Source organism: Lepidothrix coronata, unplaced genomic scaffold (assembly GCF_001604755.1).
Source record: "Lepidothrix coronata isolate B3197 unplaced genomic scaffold, Lepidothrix_coronata-1.0 Scaffold176, whole genome shotgun sequence".
NCBI classification, from domain to species: Eukaryota; Metazoa; Chordata; class Aves; order Passeriformes; family Pipridae; genus Lepidothrix; species Lepidothrix coronata.
Window position 1 is genome coordinate 1,405,487 of NW_016690356.1, and position 15,761 is coordinate 1,421,247.

The window sequence follows — 15,761 nt, forward strand, 5'->3', positions numbered from 1 at the left end:
AGGATTCTTTTGTATCATCCTCCTCTTGGTAGCAGATTTTCAGCATTACTGTGCCTAACTCTAAACTTTTTCTTCCTAAATTTTCTTATCTGTGGGTTTATTTTTGCTTCAGCAGTTGTGTGTGGATTTAGAGAAGTTTCCATGTATTAGGTATTTTTCAATAGAAATTTTGTCAAGGATTTTGTGCTGACACCAAGTTGGTGTTGCAGTTCTGCTAGGAACGAGTTCAAGCTAGGCTGGGATGATTTTGGCTTTGTTACTTTTTGGTCAAGAGGAACATATTTTTACATTTCTTCTGATGTTTGTCTAATTAACTACATATTCATTAGTTGAAAACAGTTTATTTCTAGTTATTGTTTTCATTCTACTTTTAACTGACTTTTCTGTGCATTTTCTTAGAACATGTTAATTCTGTTTCATCACAGGGAAAAAAAGTATCAATCAAATGTTTACAACTTTTGCAGCTTTGTAACTTAAAGGGCAATGAGACTTCCTGGTGCTCTCTTGATAAAGAACATTGGAATTTGTTTTATCATGATAATGATATAATTTAAGTCCAAATCTATGTGCACTAAACAGAAAGTAGTTGCCATATCAGATTAATTTTGGGTTACTTCATATGTTCTAGTCACTCTCTCCATGCAATTTAAGTAATTACAGCTCAGATCATGACATGAGTGGTGGTTGCTGATGCAATGACAGGGGATTAATACCATTAATCCATCTTTTGTGAGTTGTAACTGGATTGATTTCAGTGCTGGAGTGTGGCAGTGTAATGATCATCCTGAAATATGGGGCATTGGTTGGATGGCTCTGACCCAACCTCCACACAGTAAATCAAATTTGACTTTGTTGGTTGGTTTTCAGTCCTGTTTTAATGGAGTAAATTTGGTATATTCTCCAGTTTCTCTGGTGGGGTGGAATATCCTCTGAACACATTCCAGTGTACACTCATATTCTGGTTTTTTCCTTTCCAGAACTGGAGACAAGAAAACTCTTGCATGGAAGATCTTACCAAAGAAACCTTGTAAAAACCTGATGAACACTTTAAATACTTTATATCAGCAACTGGCAGAATGTGAGTAGGAAAGTACAATAATAAGGTTTATGTTGGATGTGTGTGCCACATTAGGAGATAAATAGGTAATTAAATATGTTCTGAAGTCACCAGTTCCTCTAAACATTTTTTTAGTATGGAAGGCCAGAACCTAATAAAGGCCTTTTTTTTTTTTTTGTCTTTAAAGTCTTTTCATATCTTGACAATTGAGGTAACTTTGACACTCAAGCTAACAGTACTTTACCTAAAATTTGAAGATGATAATAATACATTTAAAGCCCCAATGTTTATAAATGTTTAAGACACAATTATTCTACAATTTCTAAGTAAAAACTGGTTGTCGATAGAATCCTCAAATATTGCAGAGCAAGGTTTGTTGAACCTTGATGTGAGAAGCAGAAAAATGGATAGAGATGATGTTAGTGAAATTCATTAAAATGAAACACTCTTTTTAAAGGCTTTTTACACCTTCGTGGCTGCTGAGCTCATTGGAATTTAGCTGTGTCCTGATCAGAATGTACAAAACCAGAAGTTTATTGGGATGTGCTGCACAAGGAAGGGTATAACTGATAGGTGATGAAAATTACCTGTTCCTTCAGAATTGTGATGTATTTTATGTGAGGCCTTTTTTCTAAAAAAATTTAAGCCTTATGTTCTCTATGTAAAAATAGAGTGGTAGTGATCTTAAATTCATATTACAGAGTAGGTTGCTTAAACATGATATGAGTGTAAGGTTGGCTGTAATTATATATAAGTGTGGAGAGACAGTAATGAAACCATCCTTGCACTTTGCTGAGACATAACTAGAATGTACCATACTCTGCATGTAGCAGTGAAGTTTTAGCTTTAAAATGTAGATACAAATACCTAAATATAAGAATAGAGATTTTTCTAGATCTTTTTTAAAAAAAGCTTTCTCTCTGTTTCAGCATTTTGCAGTGTGTTGTATTTTAATGGCTCCACTCTGCATCTGGGTGGTGTTTTTCTGCATATATAGGTATTTAATGTGCATTATCTGCTCTTTGGGAGCACTTTGAAATGAAAGGCACTGTTAAAAAAAGTAATACATCCCAATTATGTATTTGGCTTAAAATATGTTTCTTTAATCAGCTCTTGTATAGATTTTCACATGTTTTTACAACCAGCTTTCTTAGAGGGCTTTTTAAAGCTCTGTCCATACTTGTTCTCTCTGCTGTAGTAATTACTTACAGAATAAGTATATCCTGCTTTTGGTGTTATCCAAAGTTACATGAGTTATATAAGGTCAAGCAGAATCCATTGTTGCATATCATGAGTGAATTGGCATATATTTTAATCTAGTCTAAACTTAATGGGGTTCAGTAATCAGTGAATTCAGTAGGATAAAGAGAATATTTTTTACCAATGTCGAGGGGGGGGAAAAAAGGAAACCATTATAATGTTTTGTTCACAGTGCAACAGCGACCTAGAGAAGATGCATTAATGGAATTGGCAATGAATGACTATGATTTTAATTCTGGGAAGAAGTTGCATCTGTTGGATTTGGAGATCCAGGAAGCATTTCTGTGTTTCATGGCTTCGATACTGAAAGGTTACAGGTCTTATCTCAGGCCGATAACAGAGGCACCCTCTGAAACAGCCACGGATGCAAGTTCTCTCTTTGAACTACAAGGTGAGAAGTTACAAACTTGGTTTGTGTATATTAATTTATTATTTTAGATTCGCTCTTACATAAAGAATAAAGGCCTTTATGTGTTGGTGCTGTAAATGGTGGTGAAAATGTAAGTGCAGGCAAAATTACACAGAGTGGCAAAGATTGCAGAAAGGTTATTGCTCATTAGTGGAATTTCTGCTGGTGGATTTTTGGTCAACTCTTCTGTTCTGGGCATTCTGACTTGCTTCTGATTTACTTTACAGGTTTCCTCAAGAGTCGGGACCGTTCACATCAGAAGTTTTACACCCTGATGACCAAAACCCAGATGTTCATTCGCTTCATTGAGGAATGTTCCTTTGTCAGCGACAAGGACGCCAGCCTGGCCTTCTTTGATGACTGTGTGGATAAGGTAAGTCTTGGTGTGCACAGAGCTTTGAACTTCTGCTGGTGGTTACATTACCTGAGACAGGACAAGCAGAATATATTTGAAGTGCAAGTCTATTTATATTTTTCCTTTTATTTCCTTTTTTTCCTAGTCGCTGTAGCCTTCCACTTTCCTTGTTTGTCAGGCTTTGTTTCATTTTCTGCTTCAAATTCTTGACTGTAAATAAAATATGAGAACATATATGTCAGCTTCTGAAGTACTGTCCCATTGTGAGAAGTGCAAGAAGAAGAACTGAGCTGAAACCCACAGTCTTATATCCCTGTTTTTATGAATATTACAAGAAATTCCACACCCAGTTGCCATCTTACAGGCTACCTGTGATACTGTTCTGGGACACTGCTGTTTAAACAGAGTGCAGTTATCTGGGATTTCATGAAAAGTAGGTCACCTGCTGTTTATTCCACAGGAATTAATACTGAAGACTGATAACTGCTATTTACAGTTCATATTTATGGGTATCTTTAATGTGGAAGTGCAGAAGAGCTGTTTTGAAAAGAAGTGTGAAAGAAGTAAAGTTTGAGAGAAATGTAAAAGCATAGTCTAATGCTGCTTAATGCTCTTCATAGCTTTTGCTACTCTCGATATTTTAGTAGGAGTAGCTCTCAAAACTCTGCTTTCCAGTTCTGCAGCATGACTTGCAGGAATTCATGCGTTATAAATTGAATTAATTGCAAACATTTCTGTAATGTAGAGTCGATTATCCTATAGCTCAGTTAAAAACTCTCCAACATGCAGTGCTTGCTTTGCTGTGCCAGTTTGGGCTTAAAACCACAAAATCTCGTAGACAGAAATACCCCAGTGACTGAACCATTGAGCTGTGCTTGGTTTCCATTGTGCTACAGTTCAGTTCTCTGGCCAGAGTTAAATGGGATTTTTATTCAGAATGCAATGACTTTTTAAGTGTCAAATTCTACCTGTTACGTTTCATTTCGCAGAATGGTTGATGAGGGTGCTGAAGTTGATGCCCTCGTTGTAATTATCTTGTCTGGGAATTCAGACAGCTCTTCCAGAACAAAAAAAAAGTCATGCTTAGGTTGTTGCTGGCACTGTGAGACTGCACATAACCTGTGGAGCTGTTGGGGCTTTCACCTTTTCTAAGAGGTTAAGTAGCCATTCTTACAGCTGAGAGAGAGACTTGTCTGTTCCACTGCCAGTTATTTTGCTCCTTGATGCCCTGGACAGCTTCTTTCCACTGTAAAAAACTGCTCATGGCAGTGCTGTGAGAATAAATTTTACAGGAAGCACTTGTACTTCTCCAGCTTCTGTTTCTGGCACGGAGGATTTAATTCAGTTTTATTGAAGGGCCAGCTGCTTCTGTGCTAGTGGTAACTGTGGGGAAACTGAGGCACTGGCAGTACTGTGCTTTTAGAATTGCTTGTGAAACCAGGTTTTCATTGATATGAGGGTTCCCATGTAGGATTTCTTTGAACAATTATATATTTGCCTCATCTTCTCTTTCCTGCTTCTTCTTAATTTCTCTTATTTCTGATACTCTGCTCACCAGTAGCATGCAAAGTAAAATATTGAAGTATACCAAGGATTGCTGTACCAACTAGAGCCTTAGCCAAGACCAGATACAAAAACTGAATTATTCCAATAAAGTCAATATTTATTTGTATATTAATGCCTTTCACTGGGTGACCCAGGACCTGGCAGGGTAGGCATGAAGGAGTGGTGTCATGGGTTGGAAGGTGATACAACACCTTCTTATGGGCAGTTGCAGGCCACTGGGTTGAGGCAAATTTCATGTACTGTGAAATTAGTTATCTATAAAATATCACCTAAGCCCTGCCTCAAATAATTTGGAAGAATAGTTTAAGGTGAAGAGTAATCTCTTCTGCATGTTATTTGGTCCTAGACAGCAGCAGCAGAGATTGTAATTGTAATTGATTGCCCATTTTGCTGGACTGAAAGATCTGGGGTAATTGTCTCACAAGTTTTCATTTTCCCAGGAATTCAAAAATTATCTCAATTCCATACATATTTAAGCTACTGGCTGGATTATATTTCACTGGTGAGACTTGTAGCTGTGGGGTTTTTACGTCCTTAGAAGTATTTAAATTGCCAAGCAAGGTTTAGTTTATTGCTGCTTCTCAGCAGCCATATGTTCCTTCTCCTTGGCTGCTTCGATTTGTTAATACTTTCCATCTGTCTCACGCAGCAAAATGTGTAATTAAGGACACCTCTTTGTATGTTTATCAAACTTTAAATATTCGAGAATTTTACTGAAACTACTTGATATGTTTGCACCTCACTGAAGGAGATAACTGTGGAAAATGCTTCTTCTTGTACACCAGTTCTCTGTTGCCAAACTCTTAAGGCATGGAAAACATGCATTCTTGGATTCCACAGGTTGCTTATTCAATTCTTTGAAATAATGTACAATTTGGCTGTAATTTGGTTACCATTTAAATTAGAAAACCAAAGTTACATCCGTCCCCCTTTAATTTTAGTAAGGTCACACGTTTTTATTCCCTTATCTCTTTGAAAGCACGTGTATTTGTGCAGTCTCTGCAAATAATCACGACATTAATGACCCTTTAAGTGACTGCAGTTGCTGGATGGTGGTGTGTGTAGGTTCTGTGTACATCAGACAATTGGATAAGGCTTGGTATTGTTTTCAGTGGTTAAAATAGAGAGGCTAGAAAATAGCTCTTAAAAACAGATTTCAAGTTATTGCTGCAGTTAGAAACATAGTTCTAGAAATGTATTCAGAAGGATTAATCTCTTTGTACTGCTTTTATTTAGCTGAGAACAGTCAATTCAGACTGTTCATAAAACTTGGATTATTGGGTTGGGGTACAGTTTACAAAAAAGATGCAGCACTCAGAGCTCCCAATACGACTGTGCAAGGTGTCCTTCCTTTAAGATGCTGTTCTTTGATGCAGGTACAGACTGTCCTGCTTGACCATTTAGCTGTAACAGCAGAAAACACAGTGCTGCTGGTAGAATCTTTCTCTTTTAACTCCCCTTCTCCAGGTGGATACGGACAAAACTGGGGAGACACGGCTGATCGAGCTGGACGAGTCCTACAAGAGCGAGCACACGGTTTTCATAACCCCCCCCGAGATCCCTCCTCTGCCAAACGGGGAGGAGCACCCTCTGCAGTACAGGTGAGCTCAGCACACAGCAGGATGCTGCCCAAAATCCTGACAGTTGCCCTTGGAGAGTGTAGTTTCCGGGTTCTTGTGATAAAATTTTTCCAGTCCCTTTCTGTTGCTCACGTAAAAACGTGTTTGTAAAATGCCTGGTGTGCCAGCTCCTTTGAAGTTTTAATTCTGTGTGTGTGCACATGGAAGCAATGATGATAAAGGTGGCTGTATGATCACAGTACATGGTGCTGGCTCTTGACACCTTTTAAGCTTGAAATTGAAATAATTGAACCCAGTCTGTTGGGCTGCTGCTACTATTGATGGTGATACAACCTGCAGATACTCTTTGGAAAGAGAGTATATCACAGAATCACTGCAAACTGGTGTTACTGATTTAGTAATTGTGTCAAATGGGTTTGTCTATTGGTTTCCTTATTAATTCTGAGAAACGTTCTTATATATAATCTTACTTAATATTTTGGATAGTTTGATATTGTTCATATTGATTTTTATAAACCTCTGTCATGTGATGCTCGCTAGGGACTGAGCCACACAGATTATTTTCTTTTCTTAACTAGAATCAATACTAATGCATTTGACACATTAATTAATGAAAATGCTATGACAGCAAGTGTATTTATCAATTTAAGTTGCTTATGCTGAATAACAGGTTAAGAGACTGTGCAGGCATATGAAATCATGCAGAGGGATTAGTAAACCACTTTGTCAACCATGTCTTTAAAGGTTTACTTTAGTGTTTTCTATTTCCTGTGAAGCTTCTGGTGCAACTGTAATTGATTTCCTTTGCTATTATGTGATATGTTTTGCTTTGGATTTGACCTACAGGTCTTAAGTGTTGCATTTCTTTTACAGCTATAATGGATTTCCAGTACTAAAACTAGAATTGTTTGAACGACCCGAAGGATTTCTCACAGCACCAAATAACAAACTGTCCTCAAAAGCCAGTAGCCCCAACAGCCCATCACCAATGTTCAGGAGAACTAAACAGGTACTTGCAGGTATTCTTGGAGCATGAGGTGCTTTGGAAAGGGCCAGGTTGAGCATGGCTGTAAATTCTGACTGGTTCTTCACTGATTCAGTGACTGTGCTGATTGTTCTTTTGATGTTTAACTGTGCTTCTTGTCTGCACCATATCCTACAGGGCCCCTGTGCACGTTGCCACTTGCAAACTGTAGGGCTTCCACATCTGCTTCTTTTCACTATCCAGAGCTTTTAGAGGGGCTCTAAATTTCAAAGTAATAGACAGAAATTTAAAGAAATGCAAGGTTTTGTCCCTGGAATATTGCACAGCAACTGTTTTGATATCACTCACTCTGCTTTCATTCTTTCCCACTTCGACTACTTTGCTGATATTAACATTGCATTTTCTTCAGGTGTAATGCTGCATGTTCAGTTTTTAACATGTAAGTTTGTGTCATGTATATATAAATACAGACAAGTAATCCGTGTTTCCTTCCAGGAAATCAAATCTGCACATAAGATTGCTAAGAAGTACTCATCCATCCCCCAGATGTGGTCCAGGTGTTTGCTACGTCACTGCTACGGCCTTTGGTTCATCTGCCTGCCTGCCTATGTCAAAGTCTGCCACTCCAAAGTCAGGGCTCTGAGAACTGCCTATGATGTGCTGCAGAAAATGCACACCAAAAAAATAGACCCACCTGATGAGGTAAAACAGGTCAACCCCAAAATTCCAGAGGGCAGCCCTTGGGTTTTGCTGAGGGGAACACGCGTTTGACTCACTGTTTTTCCAGGTGTGCTACCGGGTCCTCATGCAGCTCTGTGGGCAGTATGGGCAGCCTGTGCTGGCTGTGAGGGTGCTCTTTGAGATGCAGAAGGCTGGCATTGACCCCAATGCCATCACTTATGGCTACTACAATAAGGTAAGAGGGTTTTGGAACGGAGTGAGGGGGAAAAAATATGTGATTTTATCCAGGCAAATAGAAACGAGCAGAATAAGGGAGCAGTTCAGGTGTCATTCTGTCATTTCTAGTGAAGGGAAGAAATACAAGACAGAATAATTGTGTGGTCTTTGTTTTTGTAGGTTTAGAAATCTACTGTATAACTGCCAGTGTAACTCAGTGTGAAATTTAGGTTAATGACTTGATTTGTCCTTGATGTTTCCAAACTAGGCTGTTCTGGAGAGTACCTGGCCTTCCAGCAATCGAGGTGGCTACTTCCTGTGGATGAAAGTCCGGAACGTTGTTTTAGGAATAGCACAGTTTAAAAAAGCATTGAAAAAGCTGCCAGCAAGCACCACACATACACATCCTGGTAGAGTATTCACATCCTTCTCTTTTTTTATTTCTGTGCTGATAAGAAAGTTATTCCAAAAATCTTTCTGTTTCAGAGAAAAAACAATAATTCCTGCATAATTTTTAGAAAAGTCTCTTCTTTTTGTCTTTGAATCTGAAAATCTCCTTTTAATTTATTGTATCAGCTGTTCAGGAGACAATATGAACATGAAATTGGTGATAATTATCCAAATTCATACAATAACCAGTCTCATAACTGGCAGAAGCTTCTGCCCAGCCTTGCTTTTTTGTTTGTTTGTTTTTCCCTTTTTTTGACCTAAGTTAAGAGGCAACTAGAACTAGTCCTTGAGTTTGCAGTACTGTTTGCAGGTTCTGTGTACCAGCTGCAGTGATAATTTTTGTTTTTATCTAGAATATAGTACAGTATCTGAGGCTTTCCTTTTCCTTCCAGTAAAGATTTACGTGATGTGAACATGAAATGGTTCTATGGCCATGCCTGTAGTTTGTCTTTTCCATAGGTGCTACTTTCCATGGTATTTATAACTTACTGCCAGTAAAGCAAGATAATACATTGTAAACTACCAGCAATATAGTTTAGTTGTAGTTGACCTTGGAAGGCCTTTACAACATACACACAGAAATATATAAAGATCATCTGACTCATCTTTCAAAGTCCTCCAGTGATTCCAGATATGTACAGATAATTCTTTGCCCTGACAAACAGAACAGATATGATGGCCTTATGGTGAGATTATTTCTCTTAGACCCCAGAGATTTCAGTCCTACTTCTGGCTCTATCATTAACTTTCTGGATGACCTTGAACAAATTTGCTTTATTTCTGCCTGTTCTTCATGAAGGTGACCTTCCTGATAAACCACTGTTTTGAAACCCAGCCATGCAAAGCGTCATATAAGAGCTTAGCAATGCTGGTTGCAACTCAGTCTATGTAAAACAAGGAAGTGTAATCAGTCCTTCACTAGGTAAACTTCCATTTATGTAATTAATACTATTTGCTTTTGACATCATCTGATTTTTCGAGATTACTTTGCATGAAAGCACCTAGGTAGAACATGCTGACTCCTCAGGCAAGCCCAAAAACTGCTCCATAAATTCCAGAATATTTTGCTATCTTTACAATAGCAACAAGGTTTTTACCCTGTCTGTAGACATTCAGAGCAGTATCTGTAGGGAAAAGAGGGGAGGGAGCTTTGAGCCATGTTGGACCCTCTTGATCTGAGACAGGTGTTTGCTGGTACCACCTAAACTGCAGGAGAGTAAATGCCCTGGTGCTGGGGGACTGACTTGGATAAAGGACATGGAGTGTGTGTGGCTTGAAATGCTCCCTTAGTTTCTGTCTATTATAAATCCTTATTTATCTGCTTAGTTAATGTGCTTTGTGACACCCTGGAAGATGAGTCACCATGTTGGTGTGAAGTAAATTTGGTTCTTGAAATCAGTCAGACTATATTGGTCGTACCTGGGGCAGTGTTTTGTCTTAAGAATGACCCCATAAGTGTCTTGAATATTTGCAGGGGGTTTTTTGGGTGATGTTATTTTTATTTTAATCTTGTTTTGCACACAAGCTTGTGGTTCCTCTGCATTGTTTCAGGGGTTTTTTTGCTTTCCAGAATAAACCCATGAGAATTAGATGCGTTAACTATGCTAAAATCAAACAATGTTTAGATGCCTCTTAGAGTTCTTGAAAAGATGTGACATTTTGATCAAATAAACCAGGCAACAGAATCAAAGCCAAGCAGTGCTTTAGTTCAGTATTTAATCAGAAATGTTGCCAATTACCCTTTAATTTCATCCTGTAAAGCATCACTTCAGTGTTTATACTGTGAAAGTAAACCAGTCCTTTTTATCTTTTTTTTTTGTGTGTGGTGAAATGTTCACTGTTAATTAGAATGTACTTGATAAGAGGCCTTTGAATTACTGTGGATATTCAATTTATTCTGTTGAACAATGTCACAGTATTAAATACCATAATTGCCTTTATTCTGCCATCACCCTGCTGTGATAGGGGGACTTTCAGACACTGGCAATAACACATCATTCAAAGAAGAAGCCAAGCAAGGGAAAGCTTGTCTTCAAGACATCCAAGAACAAAAGGAGGACAAGAGAGAGAGTGACTCCAGTTCTTGTATGTATCTCGTGAATACAGATATCTGGTTCATTTGGGATAAATAAGGATTTCAGCAAGAGCTAAGTGGGACAGCTGATTTTCTGCACTGAGTGTGTGTGATAATGCCCATTTATGCCCTGCTTTAAGTTCTTTCTCTAAATGTAATTTTCTGGATGTCTGATGGTTTCACTTTGAAAATTACAGTTCTTTTTTTTCTCTCCTCTGTTTCAAATAAGTGATAATGGCAACATAAAGGCCTAATGATAATTATAGCTTAATGGTTTTGCCTTTTAAAAAAATTAAATTGCATTAGAGGCATGATCTATAGAAAAGCCTTTTCTATCACTCTGTTTTCTTTATAAATCCCATAAGAGGAGAACAGCTGAGTTTTTGCAAGTCTGAGAGATCTAAATTACCCAACTCCTTGGCAGTCTCAAAATTTAGGAGATGCATCAGAAATGAGAAGGGGTTCTTTTCTTCAGGTTTTACATCTGCTGCCCGTGATCCCCTTAACTGCAGTTGAGCAGCATCAATTTTATGCAAGCATATAACAGATCAGATTGTGGAGTAAAAATGTATAAGTACTGCAGATTCCCATATGTATTCATTGAAAATACTCTTCTTAATAAAAGTTCCCCTAGTAATATAATTGCTTGAATTTTTCAGTGTGCTTTCCCCTACTACTTCAGTTAACTATTCCCATTGTCAAGTGGTGCAAAAGTATGAGGAAAATAAGGAATTAGTAAAGTTGTTTCAGTGTTTTCACCACAATCTTTCTTCTAGCACTAGCATTTCTTCAGCTTGCTTGAAAAGTTGTCTTACCCATGATCATGATAACATACATATAGGATTACAAACAAATTATTTAGGTTTAATAAAACTTCCGAGGACACAGAAAGTGTGAATTCTGATGAAAGTTGTATTACTTTTAGCCATAATTAGGACATTCATGGCTCTTTATAGTAATATGATGTGCTGAAAATGTTTTGCACTTTTGGATACAATATGATAATATTTAAGTTGCTTGAAATCCTTTAGAGAAGTAATTCTCTCTTTTGGAGAGTCACCTGCAACAAAATTTATCTTCCCTATCTACAAGAGATAAATGTGAATACTGTAACACTTGCGTAGTCATGGGGATGATGAGATGAACAAGGGTGGTCTTAATCTCCACAACCACCACAAATCCTAGTATGGCTTTTGGGCTCTGTGTAGAGGAGCAAATGGAACTTTCAGTTATAGAAGTAATGCTGGGAATTAAACTCTAAATAACAGAGCCCAAGCAGGATCAGCCCGTGCATCACAGGATGGGTGCAGCGTGCTGCCTCCTAATCCTGAGAAGTGATAGAAACTTGAGATTGAAGAGAAGTGGTGTTGATTCCCCAGAACTGTCCTTCTCTGTGTGCAGTGTCTGAAGTGGAAAGCACGAAAGGCAGTGGTGACTGCCTGCCCAAACTGAACTACCACAGCTCCAGTGAGGACAAAGGCACTTCCAGCATCGTGCGGCTCAACGGCACAGTTGACAATCCCATGGCAGAAGGGAGCAGGGGTGAGTGGAGGGAAAATATTTGGGTTCTTGTTCAGTTTCGTGTATATATTTAACTTACAACGAGCTCTAAGTAGTGAGACTGAGTTGAGTTGTCCACTAAACTTTCAGTATTTTATTGGTGTGATAGCAGTGGCTGATGAAGTCTGTGGGAGTGAGTTTGTTACAGTCACCATATGTTGTGTCAGGAAGATGTGTCTCAATATTCTCCATTTCCAGATTTTTTTCTTGTTTGCTCTGATTTTTTTGCTGTAGTTAACATCTGCTTGCAAAATCCCAAAGTCTTGTTATTTTCTTATAACCTCCAGCAACTAATAAATTCCTTCAGCGTGGAAAAGAAGTTTCTATGCAGTGCAATTAAAAGAAACTTGGAGGTGTTTTCACAAGTCTTCTTGATGGTGTCTCTCAAATTACTCTTGGCTTGTATGATTTATTCACTCTTAAATGTTTTATTATCTCTGTCCCTTCCTAAAAGTTATGACCGTGGTCAGCTCAGCATTTCAACCCCTAGCACAATCATAGTGAATTCCCTCTCTGTGTTATAAAATGTTTGAAAGATGAGGCAAATTTGCATTCCTTTGTACTTTTGTTCAGTTTTCTTGTATAGCGACAAATAGAGCACCTTGTTTCGTCTGTTTTTCAGAGCGTTCTGTGGGATTGCTCTTTACGTCATCTTTTGAGGATGCCAGTGAAGCAGAAGTTATAAAAAGTAAATCCTTAAGAAAGAGACATAAAAGTGCAGTAGAGCCTGATTTAAGGGAGATACCATGGGAAAGCAGGAGCAGGACCCTGAGTGGGGATGGTCTGGTGGGACTCATGATGAACAGAATCAATCAGGAAGCAAACCCTGGAGAAATGGTTGAAAAACTGGGAGCTGATGCCAAAATCCTGTCCAGTGCATTGCAGAAAAGCATAAGGCCAAAAACTCTTAATATCAGAACTTCCTCTTTAGGATCTAAGAGAGAAAGCCTGGAGAAAGAATCCAGTGATGAAGATGCAGCTTTTGATTGCAGTTTTACAGATAAAACAGAGTCTCCTGTTATCTTTGATCTGGAAGACCTGGATGCAGAACCAGAAACTCCTACAGCACCTCCAGTGAAATCCTCCAGTGAGAAACCCAGAAGGCTGCAAAGGAGAAGCAGCTTTCCAGTAAAGCCAGTTGAAAAGACAGATGTTGAAACTGGATTTGACCCACTGTCTCTGCTGGTTGCTGAGACAGAACAGCAGAAAGAGGAGGAGGAGGAGGAGGAGGATAGAAGTGTTTCCACTCCCTCTGCCAGAAGAGATTTGGCTGAAGAAATCGTGATGTACATGAACAACATGAGCAGCCCTTTGTCCAGTCGTGCCCCGAGCATTGAGTTGCAAAAACCCTCCGATGACAGAAATGCTAATAAAAAGAGCCCCACAATCATCCAGCCTTGTAGGAGGTCCAGCCTTCCCCCAAGCTCCCCAAGGCCACTCAGTCTTACCAAATCCAAGAGTTACCAGGCAAAAAATGAAGAAAGGCCAAGGGACAGGCTTTGGTCCTCCCCAGCTTATTCCCCACACAGTCCAGCCAGGGAGCAGCCACAGGATACAGCCAGTGCATTAACACTGGTGTCATCACCCTCATTCAACTTGGACACTCTGTTAACACCCAAGTTTGATGTCCTAAAAAGCAGCATGTTTTCTGCTGGAAAAGGGGTTGCAGAGAAAGCAAGCAAGTGGTACTCCAAGTTTGCAATGTATGCTGCATCCTCAAAGGTAAATGTTTGTGATATAAGTTCCTATAAATTAAGGAAAAAAACTTTGTAAAGCTCTAATCACTGACTCTTATCTGATAAATCTCCCATTTGAATGACATGTGTCTTCATAAACTGTGTACACTTAAGTTGTTTTAATCACTCTTTCATTTACCAGGACCCTAATTTTATTGTCCTGAATAAAATTTTAGTCTACCCTGGGTTTTGAGTGTGTTTATAATGAGAAAACATAAGTCTACATTGATGTGTTGATAGAATGAAGATTGCTCTGCTTTCCCTTTTTAACCTAAAACAAGCCCACTTAAATAAGCAATACTGGTTTTAAGTTTTTATTGCTTTTAGGAGAAAAGGGAAATCTGCTTGGATTGATTGCCAAAGTGATTTAAGACTAGTTTTGGTCTGAGGTGACTTGTCAGAATGTTCTTTGTTGCTACCAATTCAACCCAAAACCCTTGGGAATGAAGGGGGGCACAGTTGCCTTGCCTATCCTAATGTATTCCTACAGCTGCTGATAATTTTTGTAGCAACGGTGGAAAAAAGTTACAGGGTTAAAATTGTTACATTTCCACTTAGTTATTTTTATTATGAGAATCTTAAAAAAAATCCTGTAGCTGTTTCACCCAGAGTAAAACTTGTCTTGTCTGGCATCAGTTCTGAACACAGATGTGGGATTTTCCAGGGAGGGAGGTTCATGCCTTGAATGAACTGAGACAAAGAAGGCTGCCCCTTTTTTTTTCAGGAATATTTTTGTTTTCCAGTCATTTTCTCAGTGGAATTGTGTTTTCTTCTCTCAGGATCAAAATTCAGACCGAGCAAGTGTTTCATCTCTTGGAGCTCTGGACTCAGAGTCTACTTCTCTCACTGATGAAGATGTCTGCAATGATTTTGAAAGTGCTTCCCCTCAGGAGAATGCCACATCAGAAATTAAGGGCATTGGCCTCAGCAGGACAAGCCTGGAAAGCTCAGCTTCCCACGATGGCTCAGCTAAACAATTTGACCAGTGTGGTAAGAGAAGCTTTTGCATTGCATTCATCAATCTGTGACAAAACAAAACTATTCCAGTTTTAGAAGTTGCTCTTCTATAATTCTCAATTTGAGATCATCCCAGTGACTAGTACTTTTTCTGGAAAGAGTGAATTTTTCCTTTCCTACCTGCAAACTATTACTCATACAGATATGTCCATGTCTATGGATTTTCTTACTGTAGAACCTTGGTTTGGGGTTCCTTGTGGAATAACGTGCACAAATCCTGTTTCTGGATGCTACAGCTATGCAAATAGGAGACTCTTTTGGTTTTTGAGTATTCACATAATCATCTTATTTGTGTAAGCTGTACAGCTCCAGAAAATTTCTTTAAAAATATTCTAATGGTGACTTTATTGCTCTTGATTTTGTTTTCTAAAAGTAATACAAATAAATTTTTAAAAATTGTTATAATTTTCTGTAAGCCACAGTTGAAGCTGATTCTCAGACAGACTTTGTAGATTCTTTCCCCGGTCTGTGCTGGATAATTGGTCATGGTTGTGGGATGAGTTTCTGTGCTGCTGTCATTGTGAGGTACAATGTGTTAAGCACAATTGGGATGAGAGGAAGGTCTGTATACTGAGATCCCTGGATCTGGCTTCCCAGTTCGTGGGATGTGGAGGAACTGGAGAGAGGCAATGGAGGGTGGCCTGGAGATGAGGGATTGGAGGCTGAGGGGAGCCTGGCTCCATCATGGTGCCAAAGAGAAGGATCAGGGATGTCTGCAGTCACAAACAGCACCTCTTACCCTTGCCTCGTTCTTGTCCACATGGAAAGTGTGGGTATGAATTACTTACAATTTATTTCCAAGCCACCAACTGTTG

At 38.8% G+C, this 15,761-nt stretch overlaps 1 protein-coding gene across 9 annotated transcripts in view; it reads left to right on the plus strand.

Moving 5' to 3' along the window:
- The window catches only part of DENND4A (DENN domain containing 4A), a 50,637-nt gene that overhangs the window by 25,878 nt on the left and 8,998 nt on the right, over window positions 1–15,761 (plus strand). For all 9 annotated transcript variants that reach the window (XM_017830229.1, XM_017830236.1, XM_017830232.1 and 6 more), the window contains exons 12-23: window positions 978–1,078; window positions 2,490–2,708; window positions 2,954–3,099; window positions 6,115–6,248; window positions 7,101–7,236; window positions 7,708–7,914; window positions 8,000–8,128; window positions 8,378–8,519; window positions 10,525–10,644; window positions 12,035–12,175; window positions 12,816–13,915; window positions 14,709–14,919. In XM_017830229.1, the coding sequence (XP_017685718.1) occupies window positions 978–1,078; window positions 2,490–2,708; window positions 2,954–3,099; window positions 6,115–6,248; window positions 7,101–7,236; window positions 7,708–7,914; window positions 8,000–8,128; window positions 8,378–8,519; window positions 10,525–10,644; window positions 12,035–12,175; window positions 12,816–13,915; window positions 14,709–14,919 (2,786 nt within the window). The remainder of the gene's footprint in view (window positions 1–977; window positions 1,079–2,489; window positions 2,709–2,953; window positions 3,100–6,114; window positions 6,249–7,100; window positions 7,237–7,707; window positions 7,915–7,999; window positions 8,129–8,377; window positions 8,520–10,524; window positions 10,645–12,034; window positions 12,176–12,815; window positions 13,916–14,708; window positions 14,920–15,761) is intronic.